At 36.3% G+C, this 13,245-nt stretch overlaps 1 protein-coding gene across 1 annotated transcript in view; it reads right to left on the reverse strand.

The window, feature by feature from the left end:
- The window catches only part of LOC127859498 (GTP-binding protein 4-like), a 34,472-nt gene extending 21,339 nt beyond the window's left edge, over window positions 1-13,133 (reverse strand). Inside the window, exons 1-5 of the mRNA XM_052396978.1 lie at window positions 12,947-13,133; window positions 10,806-10,976; window positions 9,372-9,475; window positions 8,911-8,994; window positions 3,375-3,528 (exon numbers count right to left, since the gene is read on the reverse strand). Of these exons, the coding sequence (XP_052252938.1) occupies window positions 3,375-3,528; window positions 8,911-8,994; window positions 9,372-9,475; window positions 10,806-10,976; window positions 12,947-12,994 (561 nt within the window). The 5' untranslated portion in view covers window positions 12,995-13,133. The remainder of the gene's footprint in view (window positions 1-3,374; window positions 3,529-8,910; window positions 8,995-9,371; window positions 9,476-10,805; window positions 10,977-12,946) is intronic.
- Window positions 13,134-13,245: the final 112 nt, after the last annotated feature.

The raw sequence follows: 13,245 nt of genomic DNA on the forward strand, positions 1-13,245 counted from the left end.
TTTGGCCCTGTTTTGGTTTATCTTGTGACACTGTGATCATGGCTTTTTACAACCGGATTAAGGTCATCTAACCTGGCAGATGCATGCCTCAAGGCAATGGGCCATTACATTTGCGTAATTGGGTAAAATACCAAATATATACATTTGTACTGGTAGAAAATAATGGATTCACCCACAGCATTTGAAACAGTCTCGTCCTATGAAGGAAGCAGAACATTTTCTGTTTTGTGTGTTTGTGTTCTATATCATTTGAAGCAATGCTGTGAAGTTGTAATTATTATTTTAAGCATAAACAAGAGCTGTCACCATAGGATGACTTATGCCCCCTATAAACGCTTGATAGAAGTTATGAGCTTTTTTCAAAACCTAAACACAGATTTCGAAACCTTAACGCGGACCCTAAGTTCAAGGTCAAGGTCACAGGGGTCAAAATTTGTGTGCGTATGGAAAGGCCTTGTCCGTATACACATGCATACCTAATAATAAGGTTATATCTCAAGGGACATAGAAGTTATGAGCATTTTTCAAAACTTAACGCAGATTTCGAAACCTAAAGGCGGACCCTAACAGCGCCCTCACACTACTTTGGGGGAAGGGGTCCGCAGCCCTTAGGAGGGGGAATTTTTTGTAAATGGGGGAATTTTTATAACAAAAAACAACAACTGTGTTGAACTGTTATAAACATATATTTCTATATATGTTACTCTCTATAGGACAGAAAGGTGGACTTTTACTCAATCTATATAACAGTAATCTTATTTATGAGTCCAATATATTGCACTTGAAGGGGTGCAAAGATCGTGATATATCCGGCGCGCGATATAAATTGTCAGGTTATTCATGCATGTTTATGTATGCATTAGCATAGTTTGGCAATCACAAAACACGCTATTTACCTACCTTATTGAAGTATGTGTTATATCCCAGGGTTTTTTTTTTAGAAAAAGTGGAAGACGCTGGACGCTGGGTAAAAGGGGAAAATCAAGCGCGAAAAAGACATATTTGGGGAAAAAATAAAAACTGTTCATTTCAATGTCTATAACTTGCCTACAGACTTCAGGTTTGTTTTTTTTAGAAAAAGAGACATGTCTCTGACCTTTTTGTTCATAAACACATGAACAAGTAATTGAAGTATGATATTAAAGTCAAAGTCCTAAATAAAGTTGCAGGGGTAGATCTAATAATGGGAAATGTTTTCAACTGGGGCCGGGGAACGATTTCAATATTGTGATTTCAATTTCATGATGAATGTGTTGACGATCTAGATCTGCTACAGTATTGGAAGGGAAAGGTGCGGCAGCTGCCGATTGTCTACTTTCACTTTCACAATAATCCGACAGTATTAATCGATGTTGATTACATGTACCTCCGAATCCTGCTGGGTTTCAACGGTTTTTGATGATTCATTCTTAAAAAATGCATCAACGCAATTAATATTTTCCGAGTCCGAATGTTTTATTTTGTTCGTGTATGAACGCAAATTGTGAGACTTTTTTTCTGTTTTAACGTTTATACCCATCTTGGCTTTCACATAACCCGGATGAAAACTCGATTTGTTTCCGGTAATTAATTGACGAATCACCCTTCTCGCGCAAGACCGGAATCCAGTAAAATAGTCACATGATTAATACGATTAGTTGCCCGGTTTCCATGACGTAATTTAAGAGCTATATATAGAATCACTGGGATTCCCAGATTTGAGTGTTCGTCGGGAGAGAGAGAGCGAGATCGTTGTACATGGTACAAATAGGATAAGTGTCGACTTCCCAAAAGAAAGAAAAAAACATTTCTTTGAGGGTAAAATATTATATTTTGGTGAAAAATTATATTTTTGGAGGGGAAATGGTAGTTTTAGGGGAAAAATTCTGGTAGGGGAAGACGCCAATTATCAGCGTCACTTTCTTAGTAAAAAAAAACCCTGTATCCATATGTTATTCATTGGTATAAAGCAAAACATTATTCCATGTAAGTACTATCAAATGCATATAATCAAATTTGTTATTGAAAACAATTGCCAAGTTTGATTGTTACAAAAAGCATGCACAAATTAGACCCCATTGCACAAAATGACATCATCTTATCCTCATGGAAAGCATGGGCTTTAATAGTAGTGCATTTTGACAAACTGAGGGAGCTTTACCTCTAAATTAAAAGCAAGTACTGAAGTAGTTTACACTGTATCTAATGCGCAAAGATTGTTGAGATAGATGATAGATCAGTATTGACTTGTGACTTTACAGTTATAATTGTATACACCTTCATGTGTGCACTGGTGCGTTTCGGCAGTTCAAAGCTATTTCAAGAGAGAATGGTAACACCCAAAATGATCTGTGATGTTTGGCCAGTGTTGCAATTGTTTATCGCAGTACACAGGTGTTACAGTGATGTACAATTATGCTGGTCACATTTTTTGAAGTCATAACCATAGCGGATGTGTGATATATTGGACAACGCAATATAACGGACAGTGATATATTGGAGTCAATTTTCAACTATAAATCAGCTATTGTTTTCTCATTATCTGAGGGGGAAAAAAATCAGTTTTGGGGGGAAAAAATATACTTTTCAGGTGGGGGACTTTCGGCGGCAGATTTGACAGATTGAGGGCCCTGCCTAACTTCAAGGTCAAGGTCACTGGGGTAAAAATTTTTGTGCGTATGGAAAGGCCTTGTCCATATACACATGCATACCAAATATGAAGGTTATATCTCAAGGGACATGGAAGTTATGAGCAGTTTTCGAAAACTAAACGCAGATTTCGAAACCTAAACGCGGACCCTAAGTTCAAGGTCAAGGTCACAGGGGTACTATTTTTGGTGCGTATGGAAAGGCCTTGTCCATATACACATGCATACCAAATATGAAGGTTATATCTCAAGGGACATAGAAGTTATTAGCATTTTTCGAAACCTAAACGCAGATTTCGAAACCCAAACGCGGACTCTTAAGTTCAAGGTCAAGGTCACAGGGGTAATTTTTTGTGTGCGTATGGAAAGGCCTTGTCAATATACACATGCACACCAAATATGAAGGTTATATCTCAAGGGACAGAGAAGTTATGAGCATTTTTCGAAACCTAAACGCAAAGTGTGACGGAAAGACAGCCAGACGGACAGTCCGATCACTTTATGCCACCTTTTCTTCGAAAAGGGGGCATAAAAAGAAGAGTTAATCAAAAGAAAATTATTGTAGATTGATTTATTGCATTTATTTCAATATAATTATGATTTTCGAACACCTTAATTTTTGTTCTAAATTTTCAGACACCTGTAATTTTTAAATATTTTTCGTATCTAAACTTTCATACACGAAAAATTAACAAATTATTTTTAAGTGCCCGAAAACTTAAGAGTAACGGTAATTACTGTACATACCTTGTTAATGAAGCTGGACTTGCCCACGTTTGGGAAGCCACAGATGAGCAGTGTGCGAGTGTTGGGGTCTATGGACGGGAGGCGTGACAAGTGCTGACGTACCTGCTCCAGGTACTCCAGGCTCTGCTTCTGTCTCTTCATTATGGTGCACATTCTCAAAGAGAGCAGACACATATACAAATGAGCCTCACTTTTGAAAAACTGGGTTAATGCATGTGCGGTAAATGTCATCCCAGATTATCCTGACCTCCTACTCTGAATCTTTCATTAAAAAGATACTTCCTTCAAGTTTTTTTCCATAGGGAAATGACTACACCGGCTAATCTGGGATGACACTTTACGCATCGCATTAAGCACAGATTTCCCTGAACATTGTTCAATTGCACTTTATTATCTCCAACAGAGCTTTCATTAACTTCGGAAATTTCAACTTCCAGCTTTCAGATCTTGGAAGCATTGATCGTTATATTTTGAAAACGTGTCAGGCTTGCATGCAAAAGTTCTAAGCATCTTATTTTTGGGGAGTACAAGACACAACTTTTCACCAGACAAAAGTTGCATGTGCCATATATTTCAGTGCGTCTTAGCATGAACAAATTCAGAAATTTCTTGGAATTTTCTGAATCAAAATTCAGGTTAACAAAAATTAATAAATAAAAATATAATTTAATAAACGAGAGCACTGCATAACGGGTGCCACGCTCAGCTGCGAAAGTTTGTCAGATTTTTTTTTTTAGAGGTCACAGTGACCTTGACCTTTGACCTAGTAACCCAACAAGAGATGTGTTTGCCAGAAACACAATGTCCCTACTGCGCCGCATTGAAACAAGAGCACCGCATAACGGGTGCCATGCTCGGCTGTGAAAGCTTGTCAGATATTTTTTATTTTTTTAGAGGTCACAGTGACCTTGACCTTTGACCTAGTGACCCAACAAGAGATGTGTTTGTCAGAAACACAATGCCCCCTACTGCAACGCATTGAAACAAGAGCACCACATAACGGGTGCCACGCTCGGCTGCGAAAGCTTGTCAGAATATTTTTTTTAGAGGTCACAGTGACCTTGACCTTTGACCTAGTGACCCAACAAGAGATGTGTTCGTCAGAAACACAATGCCCCCTACTGCGCCACTTTAAAACAAAATTTATATTTATCATTTGGCAGGTTTAGAAATCATCTCCCTTTAAAGCTTTATTTCTTCTCTTGGATTTTGTCCAATCCAGTCAAAACGGACCAAGTCAGACATCACTGACCACCAAGGCCTGTGGTTTATCAAAGAGATTATAGCCAGAGTTCATCATGTATGTATGGACATAAGTCAGCTGGTATTTAATAAAAACTAGCATTCACAAATTAGAACAGGTAAGATATGATAACTATGTTTGTCAGAAACACAATGCCCCCTATTGCAACGCTTTGAAATAAAATTGATATTTATCATTTGGCAGGTCAGGGCTTAACACTAACTTTTTTTCAAACTAACCCATTCGGGCTAATAAATGCAGAACCTACTAGCCCTGACCAATCTTTCATGTGCCCCGACCAAAGTATTATCAAAACCTTTATATTTATCATTTAACTTGTATTTTCTTGTGCGTGGAGATGCGCATTTATGATTCAATCATTCTTATTACCTTGCCTTACTAATGCTAATGAATTCAATATTCATCTACTTAAGACATCTATTTGTAATCTTCACGCCATTTCGGGAGAAATTTCCTTGGTTTTTTTTCCTCATACTTTCTCTTACTTTCCTCCTATCCTTTTCTTTGCTTATCCAAGGGACCCCCATCCCCACACGTAAAGCAAAACTTAAACAACGACATGAATGTTAAAACCTTTTTACATAGATTGCCGCGGTTGCTGTCTGACAACAAACGGCAAGTGAATCTTAGGTGTCGCAAAAGAACAAATAACGTGTTACGGTAGTTGTAACAATTGTACAAGGTTAACTCTCTAATAAAACCGGGATCGACCATTAATATTAGTTTTGCTGATTGAATTGCGTAAAAAAGATTGTCAAAACACTTCTAATCGATCAAACAAATTAAAATTATTTAAAATTGATAAATAAATATAAATTTTATATTAACTTTGTGTAAATGTCGAGTTTTATACCTTCATAGATCCCAGACAATCCTGGGCGATCCCGGCTTTTAGTTTAAAACGCATTTTTATCGAGAAAACACGTAACTTCGAGGAAACCAATCCAAAACCGTATCTAGCAGAATTCCCTTTAAAAATAGGTACTGACGTGTTTTATCATGAAAACCATCGGGGATTTTCTGAATTGTCGGCCTCTTTTTGTTTGTAATCAGGGGGTTCCAAATCTATTTCGAGTTACAATCTGTTTGTAGTCTCCGACTTCATTCTGGGATTTAATTGTCATCTGATCATACTGTACATAATCCCGCCCAAAATACACACGACCGGTCGGGCATGTTACTGGGATATTGGCTAGCCCAGACCTAGGTACAGGCAGTGAATGTCATTCTGACGTGCCTTAGCGTTAAGCCCTGCAGGTATAGAAATCATCTCCCTTTAAAGCTTATTACTTCCCTTGAATATTGTCCAATCCAACCGGGGAAGGGGGAGGGTCTCACAGTCAATTATGACCATGTCAGACATCACCGACAACCAAGGCCTGTGGTTTAAAAGAGATCATAGCCAGAGTTGATCATGTATCTATGGACATAAGGTATGTAATGAACATCAAAGAAATTATATCATTTAAAAAAACTTTGACAATCAATCATTTGAGTTATAAATAATCAAAATAATAAATCTGTACAGTAACTGTGAAAAGAACTTCAATTCTTGGTAAAGAAATATATAATATGAGATTTATAATATATAAATTACTTCCCTTGAAAATAATTGTCTGTAACAAATCTCTATTTTTAGTAGCAAGTAATTGACATGACGCCTTATCAGTGATCGCTCCGCCCACTTAATCACGTGGCTCAGCGGGAAGAAAACCTAGACAAGCTAACACCAAAATGGCTTCTTTGCCTATAGACTGCATATAGATTTAAGCGATATTCCGGAATTATTTTATGGACTTGTTTACCACTATATTACACTTGTAAAGGGGTTGATGCCATTTAGTTATTCTGCAAATGCAAAAAATATACGATTAAGGAGAACATCAGCTATTTATAACGGTTAAATCGGTACATTAAACACGCTCTCAAACGCTTGTGCGCTTACCGAAATCGAACCCGTTATTACGTGTAATGGTGGTATTTGCAATATATTAACACTTCACCGGTATTTACCCGTGTTATTAACAAAATTATTACCGAAACATTCCCCCCTACCCGTGTATTTGACACGAAATAGCGCTTTATAACTGGGAATTCGGTGAAGTTTTACGCGCTTTCTGACGCCGGGTGGGTACCTCAATCCCACATGTTATTGCGTATAAAAGTGATATTAATCATATTAAACATTGCTTATGGGACATTTATCAATCACTATAATTTAAAGCGCAAAAACAACACAGTAAGTTTGGACATTGTCTGATATAAAATTAGCGTTGTACGAAATGGAATATGGTCAGGCTATTATAAATTAATAAGGTTACCAATATCAGACGTTCGCGCAGGTACCGACTTCCCTGAAGTTACCGCATTTATTGGTTAACTAATATCAGTAATAATAACTCTTTTACAATAGCATTTATCGATACGTCTTTATTAAAATAATAACAAAATGGTTTTCACTTGTTTCTGACACACACAGAAATGCAATTTTTAACGGGATTTCGTAAAGTTACACGAATTGGGTACCAAAATTCTCAATTATTGTACATGCACACGTGACATAATACATACTTAATAATGCTTAGTTATTGCTTATATGACATTTTAAGTTTGTGAAATAAATTAATGTTCTATAAAGGGGATCTCGGTAATTCTTGAAGCTTCCACTCGCTCTTGTCAAGACCGCATTGCCGTGTTGGAAATGGTATAAATTAAATTCATTTAGACTAACTTATCTTTCTGGATACCAAATGTCAGAGTTGCATTAACCCTTTTTACACTGTTTTTGCCATATTTCATTTCCGTTTTTTTAATCCGAACAAAATAAACGAAACTCGTTTAAAAATGAGATCTAGGCATTCGAGCTCCTAGTGTGGATTAAAAGCGTTTATTGGTGACACCACATGAGTGCAAATGTGTAGATACCGTTAATTATATAATATATCACATGCCACCTTCAAATAACATGTATGATGTCAATTAAGTGCTTTACTATCAGAGTAATAAAACACAGCATGAATTAGGCTTCATGCTGGGTTTTATTTCTCTTTAAGTAATGCAGATGAACCTTGCTTCTGACCTAGTATCTGATAAAACTATTTTTAAAAAAGTGAAATATTATGTGATAATCAGATCGATAACATAAACTATTTAAATCTGCTAGTATATCCGATAAAAATATATTATAATTGTCTTTGACAGTGTTGACGTTCAGTTGTTCGTGGTGACGACCGCATGTATTTATACATCTCTTAGACTTCTCAAGATCTCTTTTCGGCTTTGGAAACAATATAAATTTAATGTCACCAACTAATCTTTCAGGATATCGATTGTCAGAGTTACATAATCCCCATTGACACCGTTTAACCATTTTTAATCGTTTTTTTAAAGAGGAAAACAAAAGAAACTCGTTGGAATAAAAGTGAACCTAAACATGTAGCTTGTCTAGAAAATGGCGGACAGGTCGTTGCTAACGAGTGCGCCTGATTAATCGATCGCTGATTGGTGGATCAATTCTATTGGGCGGAGCGATCATAGATGAGGCGTCATGTCAATTAAAAGCCACTACCGTGACTGTGATTGACCACTCGAAATGTGCAGCTCCATGAGATACACATGCATGCCAAATATATAAAGTGGCTATGTTCAATATTGAATAATTTTCTCCCTTTTTAAAGCTTACTACTTCCCTTAAATTTGTATTTTTTACCGTAGACCGTAAAGGATGACCTTGACCTTTTACCACAATGTGTTTGTTAGAAACACAATTCCGCCTACTGCACCGCTTTGATTTATATAACAAAAATATATACGTGGGCAGGTCAGATAACTATTTCCATTTAAAGCTTACTACTTCCCTTGACTTTGTTTTTTCGACCCTAGACCTTGAAGGATGATGTTCACCTTGAAATTTTACCACTCAAAATGTGCAGCTCCATGAGATACACATGCATGCCAAATATCAAGGTGCTATCTTCAATATTTAAAAAGTTATGGCCAATGTTAAGGTTTTAGCACGACGCCTACGGCAGACAGCGAACGTCGGACGACGAGCTAGCTATGACAATAGCTCAAGTTTTCTCCGAAAACAGCAGCGCTAAAAATTAAATTATAGAATGATCAACTTAATCATTATTCTCCTTATAATAAGAACATAACTAATCCTGTTGACTTAAAAGATTATCCTTCAAATTTATTTTAATGCAAGCAAATAAATAAAAATACAAAAGTGTTTGTTCACATCAACAAAATAATTTGACTTCTTATCATTACCTGCCAAGTGCTGCCTTTTTCAATTGTTTGCATCTATACAAACTGTCTGCATACTTCATCAAACGCACGTAATCCTTGGATACACTGTAAATTAGAAAGGTAAAATATAATGAGTACACAAAACATAGTGCTTAATTATTTTGAAAGTTTGCAGCTGTTCAATACATAAAAATTAGCACACTTAAAAACACAACCACATATTTTCTATGTATATTTAGTTTGTTAAAATTTTGTTTTTGTCATTTATACAGTAATTTAGTTATATTATGGAAGTAAGTCAACTAATAATTTTTTTTCAACCATGGCCAATCAAAGTGTTACCAGTTTGAAGCACATACAAAACTTCAACCTCCAATAAAAAATGCCATTTCTTTTTTTCATTTTTCATACTGTTGCATTCTCAGGAGATGCAAGAAAGACAGATGAAAGCAAATGACTTCATTTTTGTCAACAGAACTTACTTGTCAATAAGATGTCTGGCTGTATTAATCTGTCCAAGAGCAAGTTTGAAATGGTCCTTATCATACAGCACATTCATAAGGTCTGCATAGAATGGGTGGACGTCCTGAAAGAATTAGAGCTGAATTCACAACCATCTATTATTGGAACAGGTTGTTTCTTAAAATATTAATGTTGGTTTCACCAACACGTTCAAATCATTGAAGCAAAATGGACCATTGTTCAATGAATATAATTAGAAATATTGATCTCATGAGAGGGCATCTTGGGTAAAGTTATAACCTTCAAGCAGCAAACTTTAAAAAAAAAAACAACATCAGTGCCACATCAACTTTGCCTACATTTATTTGTTTAAACAATTTACAATAGTCTGTCAATTATCTTTTTTCCTTAGTAGAGCCAGCGTAAAAAAGAAGCAGCTTTGTATTGAAAAATAAATATTGGCCATTGAGAGAAAATCTTTTAATGAGGGACAGCACTTGTAGGCAGTCAATATTTCAGAAAAATCATGCAGACATGTACGATAATTGTCATGAGTGTGTAATATAAAATAATTACAAGGGCGTGTGTCTTATAAGCGTAATGGTCCATTATGATAAAATAAAGATCTTGAACGCTGTAAAAGTTTGAATAAAATCCAGTTAAAGACCAATTTAAACACACAATTAGGGTGACAACAATATTCTATAGTTAACAAGAGATGTGTTTGTCAGAAACACAATGCCCCCATTGCGCCGCTTTGAAATAAAATTTCATTATATCATTTGGCAGGTTTAGAAATTATCTTCCTTTTAAAGCTTATTACTTCCCTTGGATTGTATTTTTTTACTTTTGACCATAATAAAAAGGCATTAAGGATGACCTTGACCTTTCACCACTCAAAATGTGCAGCTCCATGAGATACACATGCATGCCAAATATCAAGTTGCTATCTTCAATATTGCAAAAGTTATGGCCAATGTTAAAATTTTCGGACAGACAGTTAAAATGCCTTATGCCCCACTACCGGGTCATAAAAAGGACTATAATTGAGCAAAAACTGGACTTATTACTTTCCTTATGAACATCCACAGATTACGGTCAGTTTAGCTGTACAATATTCAGGGCATTCCAACAAAAAAAGGAATTGGTAACACACAAGTTTTGGGCTTATGTATTCTTTAAATGGACCATCTGACAAAACGGGTCTCCGCCAACAATGGTCTCTTAAAAGATCATCGACAAAATAAGATCATCAAGCTATATGCACTTGAGCAAGATCAAACCAACTGTTTATGAAGAGTTGAAAACACCTGCTATGGGAAAAATGTACAGATGGCCAGGTGCTATGCTTAATGCCTCACACACTGTGGAGGCATACAAAAATTGAGCCAAGGCCAGGTAAAGCTCTGCTAGCCAATATTTGGGAACAGCTATGGAACCTACATATAAATTACCTCAAGTTTGGGAAAGTCTGTAATAATCTGTGACAGTTTGTCATGAAAGGTTTGTTGAGAAAATTTAATTTTGCGTGTGTAGAACTCTCTAATTCTCCCGATTTTGTACTGCTTGTGAATGACAGTTGGCGTCTTCCTCTGTGTTTTTGACAGCACTATGTCCACAAACTCCTGAAAATATAACAGATTAAGTAAGCAACAAGTATTTTGTCCATATGAGTGTATTTCGTTTATTAATAATCTATATTTAATAGCTATAAAGTTTGATTTGTTTAACATAGACAACAGACAATTTAGAGCAAGTCCAACGATCTGCAACACCATTCATCACCAGGGTTTACAAATCCAGATAAGGTGGATGTACATTAGCCATGCTGGACGATGTTAACCTACCCACACTACAAGAGATGCAACCCTCCACCCCCTCAGAGATTGACGTTCTACTACAAGGTGTTGGGGGGCATGTACCAGCCATCAACATTGATAAACATTTGCAACTTTTTAGACGAAAACACATCATAAGAATTAAACAGTTTACTGTATTAAAATTCAGTGAACAATAACTGTAAGTGCTACCAACCAATACACACAAACAGTGATAAACAAAAAAACGTCGGAGACGGGTGATGCTCCCAAAGTTTTTTTTTTGTCGCAATATCGCACTATATATTCAGATAAAAGGAAGTGTCTTGAGGGCACAGTAGTAGGGGGGACAAGAATTTTTTATAGAAAATTTCAAAGGGCCAAAACTCTGTGAAAAATCCGACCAGAACCCGCTGATAATATGCACATCTCCTCTTGGTAGTGAAGCTTCCCATAAAGTTTCATTGAATTCCAGCCATTCAGTCTCCGCCAAACATGGTCGGACCGACGGACATGTCCTGTAAAATTTTGTAAGGTCCGGCCTGTCGGTCTAATTTACAAGACCGATTGTCCGGTAAAAAAAAAGAACAAAATTGTTGATTATTTATGTTTTTACGGCTCTGAAAGTTTTCCGTGGTATATATTTCCGTGTCTTTCCGTTCAAATGCTCTACTCAACGGAATTTTGAGATGCACCTGATTGGTCCATTTTTTGCGTCGTTACCGTATGACGAATGCTCGTCAGGACGGTCTAAATCCATGACGGCCTAGTCGCTGATTAAGATAATTATAAATCTGATTATTAAATGATACATATATCAATTTGTATGGACGTAATCGAGATAGTTATTTATAATTGTGATCATCTTCATTCGCAATGTCATAATCTTGACTGTCAGTGTCCTTGCGTGAAAAAAGCTGGTGATCAATTATCTAGACCGTCGTCGGTTTAGGCCGTATTGACTAGATACCTTTCTAACATGCGCACTGAGACTTATCAACAAGAATCAACAAACGATAATGGATTATTAATTCTTAAAAATCGCCATACATTCGCTTCTCTTGTTTTGTGACGACAGCATGAAAATATTCTGTTTCAATCCACCATGTGGGGGTATACGTCTCGTCTTATCGTGTTATTTTATTAATATATTTATGTAGTTGGTAGGTCCTGTAAAAAAAGAGGAGGTCCTGTATTTTTTCCCAGTTTACAGGACCTACTGTCCTGTAAAAATTTGCCTAGTTTGGCGGAGACTGGCCATTAGTTGCTGAGAAATAGCCCGGACAAAAATGTGCACAGACATACAGACAGACACACGGACTGACGCAGCGGCGACTATATGCTCCCTCCAAAATAAATTTTGGGGGAGCATAAAAAATTCTTTCTCTTTGAGCAAACTATTATTGACTAGAATTTACTTAGTGAAAGAACTGTGAACTCAGCATCTATAGTGTTTTAAGGCTGCACTATCAACTATCGTGGGGCATTTGTCTAACTCATATTACCTTCACTTCACGCACTCCCCATTAAATAGAAGCCAAACTTGGTTACTTAAACGTAGCATGCAGAATCAGAGATTCTCGTGTCCTTGGTGAAATTTTCTCGTGGAAAATCGTTACATTTAACATAACAATCTAATCAAGTTACGCAAGTTTATCACCTACAAACACAAGAGACTAACATGAACTACGCTTCAAATAGTAATATCTTCTCTCGTGTATTTCACCTGTCAAAATTCAGAATTCGCGAAAACATATGACTATAACAATTTTCTTTACCTTTGCAGTTGGAACAACTGTTATCTTTTTGAAATTGTAATGCGACATGATGGCTGTAGATTAATATCATCAGCACATAAATAAGATTGAATTGTTTGCAAGTGCGTGCCAATACAAATCGTTTGGCAGCACGAGTTGTTTATACAGGAAATGGCTTACACACGTGGGTTAATTTAAGAGGTGAATACACCTATGTAAAATGTTGGGTTCCAAAAACATGAAATAATTGAAGTTTACTATGATGATATTAATGAAATAATAAATGTTGATAGATATTCGTTACTATATTATTGTGTGAC

Source organism: Dreissena polymorpha, chromosome 15 (genome assembly GCF_020536995.1).
Source record: "Dreissena polymorpha isolate Duluth1 chromosome 15, UMN_Dpol_1.0, whole genome shotgun sequence".
Classification (NCBI taxonomy): domain Eukaryota; kingdom Metazoa; phylum Mollusca; class Bivalvia; order Myida; family Dreissenidae; genus Dreissena; species Dreissena polymorpha.